The sequence below is a fragment of the Sinohyriopsis cumingii genome, chromosome 5 (assembly GCF_028554795.1).
Source record: "Sinohyriopsis cumingii isolate HCF-2022 chromosome 5, ASM2855479v2, whole genome shotgun sequence".
NCBI lineage: Eukaryota > Metazoa > Mollusca > Bivalvia > Unionida > Unionidae > Sinohyriopsis > Sinohyriopsis cumingii.
The window spans coordinates 110,693,336-110,720,201 of NC_142965.1; the positions used below are offsets into that span (position 1 = coordinate 110,693,336).

Here is a 26,866-nt window from a genome sequence, read left to right on the forward strand (position 1 = left end):
CAGTTCGAAATACTGTATTCTGGTCGAATGACTAATTACAAAAAGGAATAATTACAAATCCAGTATGTGAGAAAATACATACATACGAGACTATACATTAATGGATTTGCAAGGCGTGTATTTCTTAAGCAAGCAATACGTTGTTAAATTGGAGAAAATGCTTTTACCTTGTCTCTGTCGGACACTCCAACAACTTCCTTATAAACATTGTCCCAATAGTTTATATAATTCGTAGCATTCCAGTGTTTTTCTGATAAAGTCGGAACAAATTTATTATAATTTCAGCAGTGAAAATGTAATTTGCACTTGTTAACTGTCCCCCAAAAATTTCTAATATGGAATATGAGTGGCGCTCTAACCAAAACGCTACTATTATTAATAAATAATATGGGGGGGGGGGGCATTTGCGTCCTCTCTTTGGTCTGTTTAACCTAGCGTAAACCCTTGCTTATGCTTAGGTCCGAAAAATGATGTCACATGACCGTGAGCAAGGTCAGCAAATATGTGGATGTAATCTTAATTAGAGGACGATTACAGAGAACTCTGTACGTTGATTCCAAAAGTTTATCCTATCATAAATAAGAAGACACTACATAAATCAGATGAAATCTGTTTTAATCATTTTATAACAACCTAGCTGGTCATATAGAAAGCAAAATTTGCAAAACGTTTTGCAATCACAATACAAATGGGAATAAATCAGGACATTAATCCCAACAGCAGTAAACCACAAGGATGAAGATATCACCATTGGTTTTTAGAATAAGATAAAGACCCTTTAACCAGGTTCTTGTAATAAGTTTAATTTACTTTAGTTTCAGCATTTACAGCGATATATGCACCGTGTGTCTCAGTAAATACGTCGTGAGGCACTTTAAAGTAAAATTTTCCTTGTCACTGTGTTCATGCACATCTTTGTTTGACGCCATTACTATACGGATTTGCTCACCGGAGGGAACGCTGCATCATGGGTAAATTATAGGAATTAATAAGCCAAGGGACATAACAACCGTTATCGAACAGGCCTATACCAAGTTTACAGCAAAATAATGAATACATTGAATATAAGTTTAAGCCCTTAAAAAACGAAAGTAATCTTTACTAATGCATTTCTTGAAAACTATAGCTAATTACAAAAACATAAAATATAATGCTTTTTGTAAGTGTTGACATCAATCAGTTTTAAATACTAACTAAATATATATTAATGTATTATCTAATGATTTGAACATGACGTGTATGTGTGTGAGAGAGAGAGAGAGAGAGAGAGAGAGAGAGAGAGAGAGAGAGAGAGCTATGGATGAAAATCTTCAAATTACAGTAAATGAGCTTACAATACGCTTAGTTATTGTAGTTATTGTAATACGATTTGTAAAATTTCCAGGGGATTTTAACCATGCCATACCATAGTATGCCAATGACAAAACTTGCAATATGTCTGCATACCATGGAAATACTCTAATTATATGGATGTGCTATACCAATTTGATTTTTACTGCATTAATCAATGTTGTGTTTAAATTCATGTATTGCACAAAATACCTGTTTAATACATTCCGATATTTCTATGACGATAGTGAACATGCGCTTTCCTTATCTACGGATGGACGATCGTAGGTGATTATTTCCTCAACCGCTATGTATGTATGTATGTATGTATGTATGTATGTATGTACGTGTGTGTGTATGTATGTACGTGTGTATGTATGTATGTATGTAAGTATGTGTGTGTGTGTGTGTGTGTGTGTGTGTGTGTGTGTGTGTGTGCATTTATCTATCGGTGTTTGGGATAGCGTCAACAACCATCTTCAGAACATGTCTATATGGCTTTCTGGTGTATGTTTAAATTTCTGTTTGTACCAGTTAGTTCATAATACATATCTGAAAATGTTTCGAAATAAGTGTTAAGTATTTCGGAATGTGTTACACCTGTTGTGACGTAAACATTCATTAGAAGTTTGTGCACAATAGATTTTCCCACATGTGAAAAATCGATCTAATGGTCAATATCATTGGTTAGTTAGCTATAATAATAAAATATAACAAATGTAGATACCTTCAGATTAGGATACTGCGACATATGTAAACCTTGTGACTGAGTCTTGCATGAAGGACTATATTACCTGAGACCTTATAAGCAGATTGCAACGAGTGACACTTCGGGCGTGTTTTCAGAGCAGAATGTACTAAAATTAGTGTGCCCCAATAATCCGTTTTAGGTCACTTACATTTCTTCATATTCATACGCATAAATTATATTTTATATAATATACACTCCATTATTCGTTTACTTGCATACATTACAAGTATCTAGAATTTCCCATCGTAATCATTGAAAACATCAGCTCTGACTCGGAAAAAATTTCTCCGTTGGAAAATAATTGGCTTCGATCATTCAACCCTTCTAAAAATGAGTTCCAGATAATTTCCAGGACAAATAATAACCCGTTCCATCCACCACAATCTTTTGTTTTGTGCATTTAATCTGTATTATGTTGTTGTTGTTTTTTCTTTTGCTCCATAGCTATACGTTTTATATAATGTATTTTGTAATTGACCTCAGTACAAAACCTAGTTCATGGTGAACTTGATGTCACGGAATTGTATAAATTCCTTTTGTTTTTAAATGCATGTACTCCGGTTTCGTTTTTCGTATACAACGATACCCGAGTGTGATTTATGTATATTGTACAATATTTCGAAACAATGAGTTCGGTTTATCCTATACCGCACGTGCGAAGTGCTTTCGATGTGAAAAACTGATATTCGTCAAGCACACAGACGACGTAGGGCTACATTGTCTGTGTATAAATGCCTCAGGATAGGAGGAAATCTATCGGATTACGGAAGTTCTTGTCATTGAGCAGTCTACTTAAGGACTTGCAAATCTTCAGCTGCAGGGGTACGAGTTATTTAATAATTTTTTATGTATATTATAGGTTATAACTAGCGTACTACCACGATTATTTTTGTGTATTTTCTATGTAACTCCGGTTTGCGTATTATAATGCAAATATTTGCTATTCTCGTATGTGACATAGCATGAGGTCTATGTTAACAATACAATTTCATTTTGTTAAGAAATATTTACTACCATACGATTCTAATCAGACACGTGTAGTTTCGCTTCTGAACATGTTTATTGTTTAGCAATGTCGTGCCGATAATGTTATTTGTATAACGTACCGTATATAACGTCATTATGTGTTATCGTATATGCCCGTGTCTTTATACTAAACGGTGTTAGATCAATTTTCAGCTGATCCTAGTTGACGGGGTACCAGCTGTAGAGCTGACCATAGGAGCTGACCATATCAGCTGTAAAGCTGACCATAGCAGCCGTATAGCTGATTGAACAGTGTGTTGCTGGTTGAGTAGCAGGTGATCGGGCGTTGCTGACCGATTGGTGGGCGCTGATTGCTTGATTGACCAAGGAATTATATGATGGTCGGTGACTAACTGTAACGCTGGCTGCTTGATTGACCAGTGTCACTCGTGACGGAGTGTTTTGTGTAACTCCATACATGTAATCTTTTAGCCGTGGGCTAATTTAGGAGTTTGTTATACCCAGTGGTTTGGGACTGTAAAGATATGTTGTATGTTATCTGTCCCATTGTTTTTATAATTTACTATTTGAGTAAAGTGCCTCATGTTTCACCGTCTGAGTGAATACATTTTACTATGAGTAAAGTACATCATTTTTACTATTTGAGTAAAACACATCATTCTTTTCGTTGTAAAATTACCGTGAATCATTTTTCCTATTTGAGCAAAACATTCTTTTCGTCGTGTGAAACTACTGTGAATCATTTACCTTTGTCCTTGTACAGTGTAAGGTCATTTACTTGTATTCACAATTAATTATACATTATTAGGTTCGTGCGGATTGTGTTAATTTGTCCAATATTTGTATGTTATACACGCACGTATTAATCATAATTCTTCTCATTCAAGCCATTCATCAATAAACATTGTATTTGCATCACCATCAAAAGTGTTCCGTTATAAATCCGAAATCCAACCCGGTTATCTTGTCACACCCGGTTATCTTGTCACACTTGACTATGGGCATTGATTTTGTAAACAATAGATTAAATATTAGGATCATTATTAATGGAGGTAACCCTTTTTATCTTAATCTGCGTCTAGAACATTGGTATAGCCCATAGGATAAACCTGGTGTATCTGATGTTTACAAAGCTCCTTGTTATAATTTTAGTAATATACCATATCTTGTTGACAGCTTAGAATGTTCTAGAAATGAACTTTTGAGCCTCATCCTGGTTCGATTGTCTTAGCTTTTTTAGATGTTGTTTTTTAATCTGAAAAATTGCTCATTCTTGCCTTAACATCATGAAGCAGAATCAGCGTTAATGTTGTGTTCATATGTTCACTTGGATGGAATTATTTACTCGTATTGGTACTCACTAGAAATACAAAGTGCTCATCAATAATATTCTTCGACAGAAACATTAAGTTGAAATTATAATGAAATAAGACAAGAACATTTTTGGATTATACTGTTGTGATACACCAAAAGGCGATTAGCACATCGGCACAATCCGGCCTTTGGGACATTTTCGCGTTGGAGCCTACAGGCACACCAATACATCAAATATGGGAACTTATTTGGAATACCACTTGAATTCAATTGGAACTTTATGCATTTGGTCCTGTGATATAACATTTTTTTAGTTGCATGTGATATAAACAAAATTTATGCATTGCTTTATTTTGTTTGAGATAAACCACTTGTTGTAAATAATTCTTACTACAAATAGAACCTTTTATACATATCGTCATTTATCAAATACTGGGAAAATCTTTATCGCGGGGTACATGTTTGTTTGTGAATTTCATGGCTGCTATTAACCACGAATGCAATAACAAATCGGATAACGATTCATCTATGGAATCAGTAAGACCCCTTCCGAAACAAATAAATTTAATTACAGCGAAATGATCTACTGTCTTGAAACATAAATATTCAATATGTTGGACATTTAGGGAAAACATATATTGCAACTGTCATAGGTAAGTAAAGAAATATCACAATAAAATATGTGCATCCGACTCGAGCATAAAATATAATGTACATATTATTAACCAGTTAAATACAAAACAGCAGAATTTTCATACAGCCTGGTGCTCATATATCATATTCTACAAAACTATTATTTTTAGCCTTTCCTTAAGCTTAAATACGACCATTATGAGAAACAGCATTTGTTTTAATCTATTAATGCCCCGTTTTGACGAAACTGTTACATGTTTTCTCAGACTAACATTATTTCTTCTGTAAAATGTTTTGCCCGCATCGCCTTTGGACAAAATTTTAAGTTCTGTTACTCTTGTTGCACAACGCATCAATATGAATCCATAAATACCTCAGATACTGCTACTAATAATAATAAGAAGAAAGAAGCAAACAATCCTTGGTAAATCTTGCTGCTTAATCACGTGATTACGTAAAGTAATATACACCGTCTGAAAATTAATTGCTGTTTTTATTTAGCCCCGACCTTTTCAATGCTGCTTTACTAGACTAGAGGTATAAAAAGTACTTTAAATCCTAATAGTTGTTTTCTTCTTCAGAAATCATTACATCCATTACATCCATTACCCTCTCATATGTCAGTTAGTTATGCTCTCGACTCGGTTCCAACATTCTCATGTACCAGGAGTTACGTAAATACAACGATTTAGACTGAGACACTGACGGGTTGTAAAAAAAAAATACGTTATTTCTGTCACAAACAACTCTAACTCGGTCGACCTAAGCTCTCGTACCAGATGTAACGTAAATCCATTGAATTATGTATTGCTAAAAGTAACAAACCACAGCACCATTCAATTCGAACCTAATGCCCACAGTCCCCACCACTATATGAATCATTCCAGGTACATGTGCATGGCCAATGGGTTGTCTAGAATAGATGTCATTTCTGTCACAAACTCTTCCAAATCCGTGTACTCTGAAGGAAGATCCAGTTGGTTGGAACAAGTATGGGCGATGGGACGTCTGAAGGCTCCCCTCAGTTCAGGATTGAAATTGATTTTTATCCCGTCCTTTGGTAGCCTTGTGTAACCAGTCACAAACTGTAGAAACTGTCTCAACGACTTCTTATCTAACCTCTCTACAAAATGTACAAGATAGGTATAGACTTCACTCTCTTTATCTGACAGCTGTCTAGTCGGAAACAAAATGCTTGCAGCTTTTCCTGGAGTTGGTCTTAGCTCTTCCGCGAGCTTTCTAAAAGCTCCTTTGGAAAGGCGGCTCCAGAACACCTGCACATGGATCTCAGGCATCCCTTCTTTCATATGTTGTAAATGACGTGAAGGCTCGTGAATTAAAACTTTTACAGCTATGTCAGTCAATTTCTCCTTGATATTTGTTTGTGTTGGTAAGCATCTATGCCCATGTGTTTCAAATATACGTACTAAAGATTCTTTTTCGTCCTCTGTGAGACAAGAAAAATTCGTCTGGGCTTTTTCCATTAACAGTCTTTCCTCGCTGTTCACAAACATTAAATACTCTTCCAGCAAAAGGTCCAGATCAGACATCCACGAGTTGCCGCCATGAAATGCAGAAATGAGACACGCTGCTGATATGTTGAATGGTAGAGTTCCTGTCAGCGCAACAGTATGGGACAAAATTCTCCCTATGACTTTTAGATCAGTCTCTCCTTTTCGTATTTGATCCAGATTTACATGAGGAACTAAGACGTCCTCGCCATAGAAATATTGACCTGATGCTGCCGTCCAAAATGAAGTTAGCATATCCTTTGTTAGTCCTCCGCAATCCCAGCCTTCTTCCCCTTCAAACTTTACACGCAGTTCGTACATCGCAATACCGGGATGTTTGTCATACAACTCCATGACTTCATTAAAAATGGTATTTCTGTCTATAATGGTAATCTTTTCTCTTCTTGGGTTCAGAATATGTTTTAATTCCGATATAGCTGAAAAGGATGCAAACTACATAATTGATTTTATACGTCTTATTAAGGAGAATACTATTTCTCGTATTATAAGCAAATAATATTGTTAGAAATATTTTGCTCATAGTTTACCATATACAGTACATTTGACAATAATGTAATATTCTTTTTTTTTCATTATAACTGCCTTGAAGCTGCGACTGTAGCAAAGTGGGAATTGAATCAGAAAGTTCATAACTTTCCAAAACTAACTTTAAAATTGTCACATTCATATATAGTTTTAAAGTCATCTTCATTTTGTGGCCCAGATCGAACGCAAAAGCGGAAAGTAATCTTCTTTACATCGCAAATAAGTTATTGTGAAGCACTTGTTAGTTCTAATAAGTCTTTGGTATGACACGGCCGGCTTTCGAACCAGCGACCAACCGCATCCGAGGCGGACGCACTAACCACTTAGGCCACCGGAGCGGTCTCGTGTTAGGTTTAATAACACCATATATCTGCGAGAGAAAGAACTAGTTTATTGTGAGAGAACATTGAATTACGGAGACTACATGTATCTCTGTAGTGATCTAATAAAATGGAGATGAAACTGTTAATTTAAATTTTACTCATGATGTGTAAGCATATGCTATACTTATCATCATACCACCGGAAAAAATAAATATCCTTGAAAAATATTAAAAACGTTAAGTCATTAAAAGCCACCGGGTTACATTGCCATGGTTACGAATTGGACAAAAACATTTAACGCATATGTTTAGCGAAAAGTAAATGTGGATTCCTCTCAAGGGAATTTACTTCAAATATATACTTCAAATATAGATACGAAACACGAACCTGTGGCTATATGAATTTGTGAAGATTCTGACATACAAAAATATAGGACTTGACTTAGTGCTGTTAGACGTAGTATTACATAGAGATTATATAACGTTGAGATGGATTCTGAGCTTGAGAGTTTGAAACTCAGTGTTTTATTATCTCCAGACCTGTTACTTATTTTCCCAAAGGTGGACACGGGGTCTGTAGAAATACTGAAGTGTAAATAGATTTTTGTGGATATTTCTGGATAAAATTGGCACATTGGAAAAACTAATATGCTGGAGAGAATAAAACAAATTAATTACAAAATTATATATATTTTCACTAAACAAAATTTATGTTTTGGACGCCTGTGCTGAGAAACATATGACATTGAAATTGCAAGTGTTTGCAAAAGAAATTTTTGGTTGTTGATTTTACTTCGCTCTTTTCTGCATGATATTAATGTTGTGTTGCATGTGCACTCACAAGTATACAGAAAGGCAAAGGTAATTAGACAAAGATGCATTCATTACCATGACGAAGTTCTTTGTAGTCGGAACACGATTCTTTAACTGCATATTCTTCCGGTCGCTTTGAATGACACAATGGGGTACAAAAAGAAGAAAAATCAACACTCGCTGAGACTGATTAAGGCAGAAAAGAAATCAAGTTTTGACTTTCTGAACACTAACTGAACGCTCGTAATAAATATTTAAATTTATACAGTAAACAAAATGCATTAAGCATCTGATGATTGAGGAATGTTTAAAAGACATGTCTTTAGGACTAATGACGTATAAGTGAAACGTCTGGTAATATATATTTCACTATTCTCTGAGTAAGATTAGGTGTGTGCAATTTCTAGACTGGTTCCATTCAATCAAGTTATACTCATTAGCGAAGTATCTAAAGGGAGGGAATCAAATCCTCCATCTAAATATATATTTATATTTATAAATTCAGTAAACATTTTCTTATTTTCTTAATATTAGTCTCGCAAACGTCCTACATGTAATTTCATAAACTATATCAAATACCGGGTTTTGAGGCAGAGCAGTTGCCCCCATAGGTAGTTCTAGTGGCTCCAATGCTTCCGCTGTTTGTGGTATACTGGAGTCATTGGGTTGCACGTCTGACTCTGAGATTTGGTCTGAAAGGGTGCTGTTGAAAAAGTTAGGAAATTAAATGAATTTAAATCTGTATTTGCTTAAACGCAACGTTTAATATAATAAAAAGGGCATCGAATATTATAATTTCTTGCGCATACACCACTTTATAGACACGTATACTTGTTTATGAAACACAGACTTAAGGCGTACCGCTCATATAACTGACAGTTAACTCAACTCCTGCAAAACTGTGTAATGTTCCCCAGCGATCTACAGTCTTTAGGTCAAACAGTGGATCTGTATGTGTAGGTAACTACGTCATTTTTGCTTTCAAGCGCTTACTCATCTTCATGGATATATTTCTACACTGGCCATCAAGCTGAATTTGGTAATACATCTGGGACACGCACCAACACAGACACACGCTCATCCACTCATATTCATAATGCATATAGTACAATACTTCCATATATTGTATCATCACGAAATATTACGTATCTCTGCGTTGTATTATTCACCTTCAACAACAGGAGCATAATTGTAACTGAACGTTACCTACAAAGGAATAACTCCGATCGTACCTGAGATGCTGCTCTTAATTTTAACTGCTGCATGCGTCGCCAAGCGACAACACTGAACACAGAAGAATACATCATGTATTTTCCCATGCCAAACTGTATGTACTTGATTTCCCATAATTCGTTTAAAACTTTATGTAGATGCTTTCGTAGGAAAGGTTGCCATTTCGACTTTGCAAGTCAATAACATCACACATTCCTCTTCACATTTATATCCTTATAATCCTACGACACGTTAACGATGCTGTGCGTACAGCTATATAGCCCTCCCTACGACACATTAGTGACGTTGTGCGTACAGCTATATAGCCCTCCCTACGACACATTAGTGACGTTGTGCTTACAGCTACATAGCCCTACAACACATTAACCACACTGCCCTTACAACTACAAAACCTTTCGACACATTAACGATGTTGCCCTTACAACTACTACGTATCCATTGATGATGTCATTGCACGTACATATTCATACTACGTATCCAAGGTCGATGTCCTTGCACGTACATAGTCCTGCTACGTATCCATGGATGATGTCCTTGCACGTATATAGTCCTACTACGTATCCATGGATGATGTCCTTGCACGTATATAGTTCTACTACGTATCCATGGATGATTTCCTTGCACGTACAAAGTCCTACTACGCTTCCATGGATGATGTATTTTCAACTTGATATCTCAGTGACACCTTTTCATGCTTCCATGGCACAACAAGGTTTACCATTTAGGGCTAAATGGTTAAGTTTTTGAGAAAAAAAATTTGTATTATAGTAACATAATCCCCTTAACAGATGTAGCTTTCATTCATCGTTTTCTAGTCGTCTGTTCTTTGGAACTTTCTGCCTTTATCCTTTCGTACACAATAACGGTTTGAAGGATACAATACACTAGATCTTCTTCTTTGTCAATTTTGGCCACATCTCTGCGAGAGAAATGTAATCAAATACATTCAGATACAGAGGTTTTCGTATTGTTTTCTATTTCTACGGTAACTGTGCATAGTCTACTTTTGCCCTGTCGTTGGTGGCAGCGTGGTCCCATACAATTATTCAGTCAGCATGTCAGAAGCCTACCAATTATTCATGTATCATTTATTCATGGGAGAAAGCCAATGGGGAATTGTGTTATTATCTTCTTCCTCCTCATGCTTTTTAGGATATACATGAGTGTACAAAATACTCTCAATGAACAAATAAATTGGAATCACGTAATTTAATATCTGTCATTTATACATGCATACTCATCGAAGTGGAACATATCATGTTTAGTCAAACGAACGAACAAACTCATTATGTATTAATTTTTAATTTCATTGCTTTATAAACCTATTAAAATCAAAGTAACAGATATGCATCTGTAACAAAGGAATTAACATTAGTTTGACAAGACAAGACAATTTTTCGTTTGCCAGTTAACAACTTACCAAGCACCCATCAAGGCGGCAGTATCAGCCTCCGATCTGTCTAACAATCGGGCTAAATCGGGAACTGGAAGTCCAAGCTCACGGAAGAATTCCCTCTGATCTAGGTCAGATTTTGGTTCCGAATGCTGCTCTGATATACCACTAGCTTTTGCTTTAGAATCTGCAGGAAACAGTAGTTATTTGAATACATTAGACAGTCTGAGCTAGCGCTGCAAGTCTACTCTCATTAGCATCGCATTTCAGCAGACATGAGGTCTCCTTATGCGTTGTTTTCTGTGTTCATCTCTTTCTCAGTGGGTGGAACAGTTTCCAGTTCTTAACAACTATTGATGAAATATTTGTATTGAATGCTAAAGTACGTATCTGGTGTTCGATGTAAATTTTGTGTCTTCGCTGTCTTGGCTATGACTTGTTTGCATTACTGGACATTTTGTAAACAACTAGTCAGCAAGATAAACAATTGTTTTCACGTGTTCCATCTAAGTAAATATGACACATTTAAAAATAAGAAAATATTTTGTAAGTAGGCATGTGCTGGATAATAATGATAATAATAATAATAATAATAATAATAATAATAATAATAATAATAAGAAGAAGAAGAAGAAGTAGAATAGCAATAACAAAAACAACAACAACAACAAGTCAGCAGATACTGCATAAAACATCAGCATGAAAATCTAGCCCTAACTGTACACTGGAATCTCCCTAAGGCATACATGCTTAGGTGAATAAGCAAGTGTTAATACCAAACGGGAGAGAAAGTAATTGAAAACAGGAAAATAAAAGAAAAAGAAAAGAATCTTAATGGATTCTGACAACCATACCGACGCAGAAAAAACTCGCTGGAGGACAGTCAATATTTTTAGTAACTAGAGTAACCTGATACAAATCATATCATAGCAACACTAGAGGATTCACCTTAAAGCTGACCATAGTTTCTTCACCAGCATTTTATATCATAGTTACCCATGTAACGGTAATAAGAAAATAAAAAGCACCAGTCTACCTGTTTCCGTAAGTTTTTCCTTCTTTATGTCCTGAATTTCTCGGAGGATTTCAAATGCCGAGGAAACGATATCTTTGACAACAACGTCTGAAACATTTTCCAAAGATCTTCTGAAGTTTTCTGCCCTACACGAGAGAGAGAGAGAGAGAATTAATACATTTGTAATAAACAAAACGGAACATAATCTGTAATGTGATTTCGAACAAAAATGTATCAGTAAATATTATAATATTCAATGAGTTATTAATAGTTAATTTCAATGGAGATAAAAAAAAATTATTAAACAAAATGATATCTGGTTGCTGGTTTAGCAGCTTACGACACAACAATATAAATATCGAGGCCACTAGAGTTAAGTGCCTGGACTGAGGACACATTCCAGTAGTCGACCATAGAAAATCCAGGACAAGAGTTGAACTCGCACCTTTTCGGTCCCGAGTTCTCCATCTCAACCGGGCCCAGAGTGGCCGAGTGGTCTAAAGCGCTCTCCGTTACGGATCACTGCCATCTCACCTCTGTCTGTGCTGGTTCGAGTCTCAGATTCAGCCAGTGTGGGTATGTGAGAAAGCTTGCCAGTAGCTTCTCGTGGGTCGGTGGTTCTTTCCGGGGTTTTCCCGGGTTCTTCCTCCACCAATAATACTGGCCGCCATGTATAGCCTATCGTGTGCTGAAAATGGCGTTAAACCCCACATCAACAATCAACTCCATCTCAACCACTGAGCAACAGCAACTCCTTTCTACTTGAGCTTGCCTCTTATGACATATGGATATAAACCTCGGACTTACCCAATCCACGGGACTGCAGGCGGAAAGAAAACATAAGCCCTACTACCTCCCGAATCAAGCCTTCCCAAAGTCGATTTATGAAGACAGGAGCTTGTTAAATCGCTATACTGCAATGATTTCTAATGTCTGGTTGGTAAAGGTAGAGATTTTTAAAGTAAGCATTCGTTTAATTATCCGCGAGACGGACTATTAGGGACATGGTTAACTTCGATTTCATATCAGAACTGTCAAAACTGAAATCCTACAGAACCGTTATTCTGGAGTAGATGTCAAGTTGACCCCAATTTTGGCGCCTAGTTGTAAAAGGCGGTAAATATATTTCATCCGGATTGGTTACGATAAATAAAAAGCGTGTTTCCCACACGAAATGTCTTAGTTTTAAATATCGCCTCATCGAAAAATCTAATTAGTCTAAGCTTTGCTGCAAAGGTAAATGTACAGGGGAATCGGACAGTCAATTTGGAAGAAATTCTCTCGTAAAACATTTGTCCAAGGGACCGGATGTCTGGAAGGTTGACGGACTTTATTTGGCGGTGTAAACGAACAAAGCTAGAGGCACGAGGTATTTACGTCATTTTTCACGTAATTGGTTGATGCCAATAGTATGACTTGCTTGAATTTAATTGGATACACGTGCAAGAATTTATTTGTTTAAATTCGTAGATCAATTCTCTTGATATAAGGATAACTGTACAATAATCTTCTATATATAAAGTTGTCGAATTGTTTGAATATATCGTCTTGTTTATATAGGAATTAGGTTCTAAGAATTTCTTGTACTACTTTAGTTTATATGAGTTACGAGAAACCGTGTGAAATCACGATTTCGTGTAATTTCACGTAGATAAAGACTTGAGTACCTATTGACTGAAATTAACGTTGTTAAGCTATACAGTGTGATGTCATGCATGCTAAAGACTTGAATGTGTGTATTCGCTAAACATAACGTAAAGCCATTAAGGAATTTCATTCATTCATTTGTATAATTGAGAATAGAACGGAACTGTTATGTTTCGTGTGTTAATGCGAAGTGATCAATTAGCCATTAGTAAGTACATTAATCTTATGAAACTAGGATTGTTTTGATCTGCCAGGCTTGGGCCGACTAAAGACTTTGGTATCTGTTCAATACCGATAGTAAAATATAATAACGAGAGGGGAGTAATGTTCTATCCCAAGTAGGATAACCGACATAAAATTTAGATTGTTCTCTGTTTTAAAAGGGGTAAAATAGCTCTTCAGACGTATTGCCAGACGTATCGTCTGATGTACCTACGCGCTGACGTATCCAAGTATATGTGTATCCACATGCTTACATATCCACCTACCCACACAAAGTTTGAGGGACGAAAGGAGGCGAGACTCTAGGGAGGTTGGGAGATAAAAGAAAGGACAAAAGCGAAAGGAAAGATAACAGCTACAGTGAAATTGGAGTGAAACAGACCTAAGCAGGTTATGCAATTGTACAAGGCAATGAGTTCGATTCTTCACTCGATCGTATGATGAACTAATTATATCAGTAAAACAGATCGGCTATTTTTATAAATATATTTGTGTTTTGAAATTCGGTGAACGACTTATTCCAAAAAGAAGTGTGTCTCCTAATATACTGTATTATCACCATTGTTTATGTAATCGTTTAAGTTTTGATTTTTATGTACGGGGACTCGAGTCATTCCGTTCTATATATCTGCTCAGATCTCTATTTATTCTACCTTTAAGTTTACTCGATCCGGGCAATAACACCAAGGACGATCATCTCCTAGATAACGAGAACCGAATAAAGCCGCCACCTTGAAGAAAGGTACAATCCGCCAATCAACCCAAACCCTTTACTAAGAGTGGGGCGTTACATCTTTTATGTTGATACTGTATAGACTAAGGAACCTAACATTTGCTTATTACTTCCCCTTACCGCCCAAAAGTGGTGCTAATTTTAAGCTGAGCCGAACACCGCGTAACAGGATGCTTGGACTGCATTTAGGATGGATGGGTATTTCTGCATTCTCCTTGGAATATTTCCCCAATCACAATAACGTCAGGAGAATATGTAATAGGCGGAGGGAATGTTAAGCATGTTATCCGTTAACCTCTGAATGAAAAATATTGGAGGTTAACCCGCTCTCCTAAATTGTGAACAGTTCAACCGGAGCCGATGTTCTTAAGCATGCAAAGAAGAAAGAATAAGATATGTTTACTTCATATAATTTCCGTACAAATCCAGCGAAATCTTCTTAAGGTGCCCGTCCGTACGTTGTAGTCACGTCATGTGGGTTTGGTAGCCGCCTGTGCGACTGAGACGGGGCCTACGTGAACCAGAGTGTCGCTGCGAAGCTAAAAACTCAAGAGGGTCTACTGTACATGTCAAGCAATGCCCTCGGCGATATCTTTGATAAAGACATTATGGTCAAGCGGAAGGCTCGCATATACTGTTCTTATTTCATGAGTAGATATATTCATGAGGCGGCTGTTTTCTTGTGAGATGTAAGAGTATGCTGTTCATATTACCCACTTCAAATACGATGAGCGGCTTGAAGGGTTATGTCTTCTTTCCCATGTTTAATTGGGAGAAAGAGGCGTCTTCGATCTCCACGAATTTGTTCAATCCGCTACAGATAATGTCTAGGTCCTATTTGATAGCCTCTAGTGATTTGTTCATACTGGAGAGAGGTCGTATGATGACGGTCTGAGTCCGCACTGAAGGTAACCTATTCTTGGCTACGAAACCGGGTTGTGTCATAAAAACCACCGAGCCCTCTAAAAAAAACTGAAGATAAGCTGGTTCAACGGAAAGAGCATGTTATTCACTAACTATGCATGACGAAGCTAGCTCTTTCAGGAAACAGGTTTTGCATAAAAGGAGCTTCTTTGACTTTCTGGATAAAAGGCTTGTGTTTGTCTGAATTCAGCCAAGTCAGAACACAGGAAAGATTCTAGTGAACAAACACTGGAAATTATTTATTCTTACTCAAAATTGGACAATTTGTCAAAGCGGTCTTTGTTATGTGGAAGATACTCTCGGCGAAGACGACGAAATGACACATTCCGTCATCTTGGCCGAGAGTATCTTCGACATAACAAAGACACATGTATCATAGAATGGTAGCCCTTAATAGTAATCGGAGCCAACTCTTTCTCCTCGAGCAGTCATATAAAAAATCAAATACATGTGTGACAGAGGTACTCAAAGGAACGCGGTTTTTCACTTTGCACCAGTCCCTGAAAAGCGTCACTTTCCGTCGTAAGCCTTTGAAGTGGAAGGCGACCCGTTCCACGACTGAGGGGTTGAATTAATTCTACTGCGAGGTTCTCCGGATAAGAGCTAAGCATGAAGGAGAAGACGGTCCGGGCATGTATGGAAGACTTGGGTCAGAGGCTTTTGAGAAGATTAGCCTGGCCGGGATCTTCCTGTGAAGATGTATTGCTAGATCAGGAAGATCGTTGATCCATGATTTGCCTGTGAGGAGATAGGCAAGCAAAATCATTTGCACTTCTGGCCTTTCAATTTTTATATAATCTTTGAAACTAAGATCGTTCGGGATGGGGTAGTCAAGGTTTCACAAATCCAACTGAGAGAAACAGCGCAGACAGGACTAAGCCTCGGGATTCAGTTTGGAGGAACAAAGGTGAATAGTGTGCAATTTTACCGGGATGCAAAAAGATCGATTATCGGAGTCCCTCATTGCAGGATATCTGACCGATGGATGGTAGAACCATTCTGCATGGAGAAACTGTCACTTTGTTGACAGAGAATCGACCAAGACATTTAGTCTGACTGGAATATGTCTCATCTGGATGTCGATGTGGCGATCTGCTCACTAGCACCGGAACGCCCAGACCTGAAGAGTTGGGCTGATATGGTGCAACATTGTTCGAGGAGGTACGTCACTACAACTGCGTTATCCGACATGACGATCGTGACATTTCCCTTAAGAAGGTCGCTCCAAAAGCGAAAGGATGTGATGTGATTAGCGCTCTCATCTCCAAGAGTCTGATGTGGAAACCGGAGAGCTCTCCGCTAACAGTGTCGAAGATCGGTAACACATGGGTTCCAAAACATGTCGATGCGTCTGAACACTCTGTCACATCCGGTTGAGGATGTTCGAGAGGTATTCATGCGGTGAGCAAATTTTGGTTGTGCCACTGTTACAGTAATGATAATATGTAAATCATTATGACGATCCCGTGTTAGAGCGGCATGGAAAATAGGAGTCACTGAAATGGCAAGGTAATCACCAAAGGGTCCATGTAGTGTCGAACCAGCTGGATAAGATATGTTACGGCATAAAGCAATCCGTGGAGTTGCAGGCTGTGATCTTTTTTGACCGCTCCTGTGGCATAAGTGGTTAAAGCGTTTGCCTAGGATGCGGAATGTCATTGGTTCGAAGGCCGGCTGAGACATACCAAATACTTATAAATATGGTACTAGCAGTTGCCTCGCTTGGCGCACGGCATTAATATGTTAGTGTTAGGACTGGTCGGCCTGATGTCAGAATAATGTGACAAGGTGGGACATGATGACACGTGTGAGCGGCATGATGCCTCATTGCTAGACATCACTATAAACTGCCACACTGCAGTGATCGTAGCAATACGACTCAGATTGCTAAGCTACTTTAAAAATTCAAAACAAAAACAAAAATTCCCAACGTGATCAATGTTTTGTGGGAGCTGGATTTGGTGAGAACGAGGATTCTGACCACCCGAAGGTGTAGAAGAATAACCAGATAGACGAACTGATGAGATGGGAAAAAAATGGGACTTTCCAATAGATTAGAAAACCTAGATGATGTAAAAGGAAATGAGATAGTTCCTTCATTTGAGTTGAATTGAAATGATAATGTTTCTGGAGATTGTCACCCACGAAGCAGTTTGTTTAATTATTTGAGAAAGCTTTGGTCACTAAAAGAAATACAGCAAAATTAAACTTACTTCAATAAGATTTGAACTGTTTGCACTGAAACTCCCAAATTATGGGCTATTTCCTCTGGTGAAACTCCACACTCGGCGAAACCCCATAACAACTGAAGTCTGTCTGTGTATAAAATAAAACGTTAGAAAAAGCACAGAGATTTAAATGGACAGTATATTCTTATATATAGACGTATGGGGGGTCTGCACCATTTGCCACACAGAACTAATTACCGCACGGTCAATATTTATTATCGACTCTGTGTGTGTGTGTGTGTGCGTGTGTGTGTGTGCACGAATTTCATGACATAACTATTTAATGTTGCTATGTATGGGACCAACATCTGGTCTTGCGTACACTACATATTCCACTTAACAGTTTTGAATTTGGAACGGGGTCACATGTTTAAAGAAAAAGCTAGTTCCGACACTTGACCTATGGGATCAAAAGTTTTGAAGCACTGATGAAGGATCACAAGAAGGAGTTTTAAAAAGATGCAAAATATTTCTGATTTAAAAAAAACGATACATTCATCACCAAAGAATTTTAATTTTAGATCGTATGAAAAATCAGTCTCAATCTGTGTTAGCTATCAACGAAAATAGTTAGACCGAAGCATGACCACGATGCCAGAAAGTGAACCTTTATGAAAATAGTTAGACCGAAGCATGACCACGATGCCAGAAAGTGAACCTTTATGAAATATTTAAACAAACTGCACCATGACCTCAGCTACCATAACAAAAGTGACTGCTTCAGCTGCCACTGAAAGAAGTGAAAGAAGAACAACGAGAAACTGAAGTCATTACAAATTCCGATGATTTTCATTTCAAATCTCTCCCCATCACCAGCCCTACCTCTATTTCAGGATTCGAAATCTTTATTATCATCAATTTGTCGCTCTGAAATCTTGTTATTAAATATGAACACCCTCTCTTAACTGGTGTAGCTGGAGTTCAAGTTATAACGAAGAGTCCTCAGTATCCATGAAAATGGGACTTTGACCATATTGCCTTGCCATGCCCTCTATTAGCTTAGATGGAGACAGTGACGCGCGGTTGTACAGACGGATGGAAGCACAGACGCAATGAAAGCGGATTCGCCTGCCATAACAAAATATATCTGCAAAAGTGCAGGTATGTGCCAATCGAAAATAATTATTTTACACGCTACTTTGATGGGTATTAACATATTCTCCTCGCAAAACATCCACACGCTCACTGATAATATTTGTCGACATTTATTTGCCAACTATATTTAGAATGAAACAAATGTCTTGCTTGGAAATATTTTTTTTAATGAGCCGGCAAAACTGGGACTATGCAGTCTGTTGCGAGTAATTAGTATAACAAACAATATAGATCATGATCTGCCAGCACATTCATCAGGGTCTATGCTGTTTGCAGCTGAACTCGACTTACAAGCGGGAACAGACGGTATCCAATAATTATGTACCCATCACTGAAATCAGCCTTTAAAGATCAAATGGATGCATATTTTAATGGATGCGAATGAAATTTTCCTTTAAATACGGTATAGCCCGTGTGTTGAAAATCAAGGTTCATTTGCATTTGACAGTATATTGCAAATACAGGATTAAATGTATCAATTAGAACAACTGCACCATTTATGACATTTGTCGTGTATTCATTCCCTATGCACTAAATCTGGTGACTACTTCATTTAGAATTTCAGCATATTGTACATCTTTAATTTTCATAAAAACTTGGACATGCTTTATATTGTATGGATATTAATGCACAAACACCGTGTTTTTCATGTTGTTAGCACCAGGCTTGGACCTAATTCCTCGAAAGCTTTATCATGTTTTGGTGATCATGATGCATATTGGTTTCAGATATTTGAAACATACGTGCATACACACACGCTAACACAGACACAGACACACACACACACACATATGCATATGTATATATAATACATTTTGTAATTTAGAAAATTAACGATAGCTCTTTCTTTTCATCTTACCTTTATCAGAATCGAGAAATTCTTGAATAAAATCCTTGATTTTCTTCAACAGTTGTTCAACAACATTCTTCTTCAGAAACTCCTCCATAGTTTTTGGTGTTGACGAAATTCTGCAGTCGCCTGGTGACTTTGGTAATGATTACAGATCATCTGCTGATATAGGAGTACTAACGTAACAATGATAGCCTTTGAATTTCATACTGCCATTTAAAACGTGACAATATTTCCACGAATCCGTTACCTTTCACAGTGTAGAGTCATATCGCCGAATGTAAAGCATGCTGGAGTATCCCGCAGGATATTACCGACCTTAGACGAGCGGTTATTAATCCTGTAGGACACACACACACACACACACACACACACACACACACGCACGCACACACACACACAAGCACGCACGCACGCGCACATAATTTATGGGGTTCATATTATCTCACATGTTACTGACTTATTACTGCTGGGAAACAAATACAGAGATATTTCCATGGTAAATCCCATCGCTTTTATCACGTACCACCGGCTCATCTCCAGGTTCTGACTAACTCTGGCTCCCCTCTCTACCTCCCTTTTCCCCCTCTTCCCTCCCTCCCACACACAGTCCATGGCCGGGTCATCTTCCAAGTCTGAAAATCTCTTACTGATATATGCATCCCACTGCTGTGAGATCATGTACGTTATTTGGTCTAAATATAACCATTTTAAAATGCATTTTTTTGTACTTGAAATCTTATTCCTTCCCCCGACACCCAAGGGGACGGAGAAAAAATCATACCGTTCACAGTGATGGCTACCACATACGCCGCATGTCTGTCACATTAATTCAATTTCAATTCAGCGGTTTATAAGAAAAGCTAATGACGAACAGACAGAATGACCTATGGACGAATTGATAGACGGCAGATATAATATCACTGACACGTCTTCAAAATGCTTGGGGAGGATGATTATCTTCGGATTATCTATGAGATCGTACAAGTAATGGTATTTCATCTTTCCTTATTCTATATTAAACAAGTGGAATCATACCTAGCTTCTTTGCAGTCGATACTCGCTGACCACAGTAATAAAGATGCTCATTTTTCAGTCACAGAATAGTAAGGTTCTAGAATAGTCTTCTTGATGGCTTAGTGTAGGCAGCTACTGTTATTGTTTTAAAACACTATTAAATAAATTTTGATTAGGTCACATGCCGTTTGCGATCAATAAGCAACTGGGAAAAATGGGATTTAAACGAGAAGAACAGTGAGCAATTTGCTCCCGTAAATATAGCTCCGCCTACCACGCGTCGGGTCTTATGATGTCGATGAATCTATTGTAAAAAATAAAATAAAATGCAAGCACAAAAAAAGACAAGAACACAGAAAAGGAAATGAAGAACGATGAACATTTGTGATATTAGTGTGGAGAAAATGATTGGTCAAACTGTATACCTCAGTCTGACAATAATCACCTGAAACTGCACGAGTAAATGCGTTCACTAAAGTTTGTCATATATTACATACAACCGTAATTCTTAAAGGGCAATTACTTGTACATGAATGAAGTGGCACAAGGATTTACTAGTACGTGGATCATTAGATGATGACCATACTATGCAATCAAGTTTCATAGCAATCTATTTATATAAAAAAGCAATCCCTAAACCACCACTAATCCCTATCCCCCAACAAAACCCTCAAGCCAACAAAAAAAAAAAATCTCGCATGTCAAGGCGCTTTCAAAAGGTTCAGTTGTACACGAAGTTCAGCTGCAGGACATAATAGGGAATAATTGCAAAGAAATTTCGAGATGAAAGCGATTTTTCGAAATGCCCATGATCAGATGATGGCCGTACCATGTGCAAAGTTTTACTGTGATCCATTAAAAAGAATAGCAGTGTTGACAAGTTTTGTCATATGCTGCACTACTTTCGAAGTCAGAAAGGGGAATAACTTAACAAACACTAGATAAAAACCAAAACGAACAACAAAACAAAAACAATAGCAACACAAACAAAATAGTGTAAGAAAATCTAGGGTATGCCCCGGTTCTATTTAAGTCTCTATTTTGATAGATTTATTAGATTTTTGTGATTATTTGTTTGATTATGGGAAGTCAGTTTAGGGGAAATGTTCCGCAGCCCAAAAATTGGCCAATTGCTAGGGCAAACGTCACAGAGTGCAGTATTGATGCGATTTCATGATGGCATAGTTTAGTTTCATAGCGAGTTCAGGTCAGAGCCGCATATGTGGGCACGAATCAAGTTGATCCTATTAAATATAATTATGTTGATTGATTGTGTATCTCCAAGTGAACTATTTGTGATAGGGACTGATATTGTGTACATTGAAATAATTGCGAAGACATTGTTCTATTATCTGGAGACGCGTTTTATTGCTGATATGATGGTAATATGGTGGAGTGATCCAGGCGAAACCAGGTTTATAATCGTTATTTGACTGACCTAGGGATAGAGGGAGAAAAAAGTTCCCTGGTTTTGTTTTTAAGTTGTATTTATCTGTTCACAGCATGAAGTACCGATGCTACGTTGTAGAAAGCTAATAAGGAGAAACCATGCAGGTGTGAGGCTGACATGCAATTGTGAAGTTGTGATGTAAATGTGAAGTTGTGATATCTGTAGTCATTCATTGATTAGAGGAAAATATTTTATAGTCTTGGCGCCATGTTAGAATTTCCAATAGACAACGGTTGTTTTCGAAAAGTTCTTGGTAATAAGGGGAAAATAAAATAAGTGACTTCTAGCTGAATTTACGCAAGGGTTGGATTCGCTCGGTAAAGATACCGCTTTGGCTTATTATAACAGCAAATAACAAATCAGTAATGTAGGATTAGAATGATTTGTTGACATGCGCATAGTCATATATTATTCATAACGTTTCCCAAGTTTCGTTGCAATTTTCTTAAATCTGCAATACTTGTCGCTTTCAAAGATTCTGTCATACACTGCAATCAGCTGCAAATCCAATAGGTCACTGACTTCTTAAATGACTTGCGAGAACACATCGACTGGACGATATATGTGTGATTTCAGGCTATGACCATAACATTTACCAATTTACCAAATTCATGACAATCCATCAAAAACCGTGGGACTACGCTGCTCTAACGAGATCGTTTCATAGACTACATTCATTCGCACCACCTCATCTTTTCTCTGCAAGGCAAACAGTTTTCGGACGTATTTTATCGTATGAATTTGCAGAAGAATTATACATTTTGTTTGCGGTAAATTTCTCAGCAAAAACGAAGCAACTTTGTATATTTTCATGATTTGTTAAGATCAGTCTGATATATATCGACTGTATATTAAACAAAGTAAAATTATGTTAACATGTGTTTATGAAAATGTAAATTTTGCCATGCTTATTGGAGCGCATTCATTGTCAACTCATTAGTTCTGAAGGTGCTTAGTTTTTCACCTTGTCAAGCTCTTCAATTCAGAGGTAAGTAATTCTTGAACATTGTGTACAATCCTATGATACCTAAACAGAAGTGTTTGGTTTTGAAAAAAAACCGGAACCTGTGAAGTTTTATGCATTCTATGTATGATTTTTGGGAGGAAGTTGGAAATTACTAATTTGTTACATAAAGAGACAGACGGACATATTTTTAAGAATTCTCACTTTTTTCTTCTTCTCTAGTCAGGTGGGCTGAATTAGTGTCACAACCTATTCTATGTATGTTCTCCAACGATATTTTTGTGGCTCTCATGGTGTACTTTATGAAGATCTCCACCTCCAACCCAAACAGCAGTGTAAGTCAATCACAAGTTTGACATAGATCTGATATGAGTCCAACATACACAGCATAAGCAGACTTGTGTTATATCTCTCCATTGATCATTCATTCAATGTTTTATAATGTATACTTTTGAAATCATATTGCTACTACCTAATTTCCCTAATATAGTTGTGACTTCTGTCCTCTTTCAGGAATAGTTTCACCATTTCCTTTGTAATCTCTACATTCTAGCCCTAGTCCTATAATGTATGACACATGACACGTTGTTTACGTTTTTGTGCTACATCTTACAGCCTAAATAATAGTCTTGTGTAGCATGTTCTCAAGTCGACTGCCAGAAGAACGAGAGTTACAATTTTCAGGAACATCTCACACACTTGGCAGCCCATATTGACACTCTTCCGTAAATTTAACTCTAACTGATTATACTTACTTATTCTAATTGATTATACTTACTTACTCTAATTGATTATACTTACTTTGCTATCTTTATTCTGATAGAATTAATATATGACAGTCGCAAATGGACGCGTTTCCTTGTTCCGTTCAGCTGGTTTCAATGCAACGGAAGCCGGGAATGCCGAAATCGGATTAGATTGAAGAATGTTTCTTTAACGAAACGAATAAAAATATACTAATACTGAAGAAAGTGATTAGATAGCTTTCTTGCGTTCAAGATATTTGTCATCCTTTAAATCCATTTCGGCATTCACAGTATCCTTCGCATTCCAAGAAACTGAAATGTAAGTCAATGGAACTTGAAAAAGTCCATTTGCTTGTTTGAGAATTTAAAGTTGTTCGAAAAAATACATGGATTACGAAAAGTCCGCCGAAATCAAAATGTTATTAGTTTGTTGAAAAGCTTCACTATGCGCTGCCAGATATGTGAGATATTCTTGAAAATATTGGTCTCTTGTTCCGATGTCAGTCAACATCGGAACACGCTACACAACTCCTTTATTTATGAAGACGTAGCACTAAAACAAAAACATCATGTGATAGTTTTACTTTGCAGGACTAATTCTCACCAATAACATGTGCCGTTCTTCTTTAAGGGAGACAACTCTTCATCTCCTCTCCAGACTTCACAGTACTTGTATTTCTCCAACAAGCACCCTTTAAAACAGTTAAGGAGAGGAGTTTAAGGAAGTCATAAATGTTGGTCAAAATAAAACGTATAGTGTTCAGATATCACCAGATACTAGCAATATCCATAGGTTAGATCATTGGTGACGAAATAATTTAACATCATTATGTTATTTTATGTGTGTAAATTCTGAACAAGTAAAGAAGGAATACGTCTCGAAAACGGCCTTGACCTCTTTTCAGTAGTATCTTAAACGCCCTATAATTACTTTGTTTTGGGGGAGAGGGAAGTTCTAAAAAATACTTGTAAAGTTGATACTATCAGAAATCCCTAATTTGTCAGAATTCCTTGATGATTATATAGCCTGTGAAATAGAAGAATCAAGCAACAAATAAATATTTGTCCACCCACCCCACCCCAGCATCTCACACACACACACACACACACACACACACTAACCAACACATATAAACAAAACAATAGAAAACAAAATTAACGCCAGTACTTACGATTGAGGCTCCGTGCGAAACCACTTTTCATGCCTATGTTTGCAGATTGGGAGTGTAGAAAGCCTACTTTCGATTTAACAAAAAATACAGCTCTTTCGGTATCAGCGTGCGGTAAACAGTTGTACACGCAATAACGTCCGCTCGCATATATACACATGCACATACAACAAAATATTAGTCCTTCAGAATCGTTGCCTATTCAAGTCATACTTTGTATTTTTCACATCGTCTAATACTAGGCGGTAGATAGAACTACAGTGGTTACATTATTAGTTTTGTCAAGGCAGGATGGATGAGTCAGCTAGATATGATATTTTAACCTCTCGACAAAGGTTATCTTCCTTGCAGAGAGGGACATGTACTTTAAGTTTTCGATATTGACGTAATAATGATTCTACATCTACTACTACTACTGTTAATAATAATGATGATGATAATAATAATAATAATAATAATAATAATAATGATAATAATAAGCATTATTTTCTTCTTCTTCTTCTTCTTGTTCTTCTTCACAGTCACGTTAAACTATCCTTTTAGCAAGTTATACATGCGGCCATTATAGCCAAGACACCTATTTCCTTTAGTGTTCTTCATAATCCTCGCATAATTTCAAGCGATACATTTATACTTAAAGTGACAAAAATGTATATATTTGCGTATGTAGGTACGCAATAAATCATGCACTGATATCATTTTAGTTTAAAGGCCAAAACGATTATTCTTTAATGGAATAACAGACGGAAAAGCAGTTTAAGGATAGGAAGAACGGACTTAGAAAATATTAAGGCCAAACTGATCCAGCGGAGAAACTGTATGTTACATTAAAATATTAAAAAGTCTCGATCTTTTTAGTGTCAGGTCATGAATCATACTTCTTCATTTACTAAGCTCTGATTCTGAGCCAGCTACGTAATTCCACTTACGCGTATGTATGTATGCATGAATGTGTGTGTGTGTGTGTGTGTGCATGTAAGTATGTATGAATGTGTGTGTGTGTGTGTGCATGTAAGTATGTATGAATGTGCGTGTGTGTGTGTGTGTGTATGCATGTATGTATTCATGCATGCATGCATGCATGTATGTATGTATGTATGTATGTATGTATGTATGTATGTATGTATGTATGTATGTATGTAGTGGGAACGCCTAGGGACGATGAGACTTTAATGTTAAAATAGGTGGTTTGTACCCTGGGGACAATGGGAATTTAACATGGGGAATTTTAACATGGGTGGGACTATAGAGGGACAATGGATTGGGACTGTCTAGGGACAATGGATATTGAACATGGTGGGACTGTCTAGGGACAATTGAAATTTAATATGGGAGATTTATAGAACACAGATACAACAGACATTTTTGTTAAAAAAATAAATGGAGCAAAAAAGTCAATTTCTTTTCGAGGTATAGGAGTGGCCCTGAAAAAGGCCTTTGGGTTTATGTTAATATCACTCCGTTAACACAGAGGGCATCGTATAGGTCTTCCTCTTTTCCTTAAACTTTGTCTCACTTCTAGTCCGTAAATCAAAACCCTCTTTAAACATCCTTGCCTCTCCACATAGATTCTTCTCTTCCAAATACTTGTATCCGTCATCTTGACAATGGTCCACGATGATCTAACATACATGGTCCGTACGGAACAGCATTGAAGATACGAGAATAGAGGATTCTACGTCGGTCCACATGTTGGTGACGAGAACAGGTGAAGGAATGCAGTGAACTGCGGTTATTTATAGGGGAAGGGAGGATCGAAACAGATTGAGTTGGTTGACCAATCCAAACACGCGTTACAAAATTCAGTCACCACACGGCCAATCCGAAGAGAGTAGTCTGTGACGTCACATTCCCTATATGGAGGCGCTAGCGTCTGTGCGCATCCAATCCATGCGACACAATTTTCAAACATGACGGAAACTAAGAAAAATTTTAAACAGAGACAGAAAGAAAAATTGGAGAAATTTATACAGC

The 26,866-nt window shown here is 37.2% G+C and overlaps 1 protein-coding gene across 4 annotated transcripts; it reads right to left on the reverse strand.

Moving 5' to 3' along the window:
- Positions 1 to 2,463: 2,463 nt before the first annotated feature.
- On the reverse strand, positions 2,464 to 25,247 carry LOC149799987 (uncharacterized). 4 transcript variants are annotated; one of them, XM_089959519.1, is made up of 9 exons: positions 24,896 to 25,247; positions 24,328 to 24,415; positions 19,556 to 19,708; positions 17,587 to 17,689; positions 11,869 to 11,993; positions 10,860 to 11,019; positions 8,786 to 8,909; positions 8,282 to 8,339; positions 2,464 to 6,962 (listed from the first exon to the last, which is right to left on the reverse strand). In XM_089959519.1, the coding sequence occupies exons 3-9, from the start codon at positions 19,641 to 19,643 to the stop codon at positions 5,893 to 5,895; spliced, it is 1,728 nt and encodes a 575-aa protein (XP_089815645.1). In that variant the 5' UTR covers positions 19,644 to 19,708; positions 24,328 to 24,415; positions 24,896 to 25,247; the 3' UTR covers positions 2,464 to 5,892. The 4 variants fall into 4 exon arrangements, with proteins under 4 accessions (XP_089815645.1, XP_089815644.1, XP_089815643.1 ...); XM_089959518.1 differs by lacking the exon at positions 24,328 to 24,415 and having other exon boundaries at positions 19,556 to 19,705; XM_089959517.1 differs by lacking the exon at positions 24,328 to 24,415.
- Between the last annotated feature and the right edge of the window lie 1,619 nt (positions 25,248 to 26,866).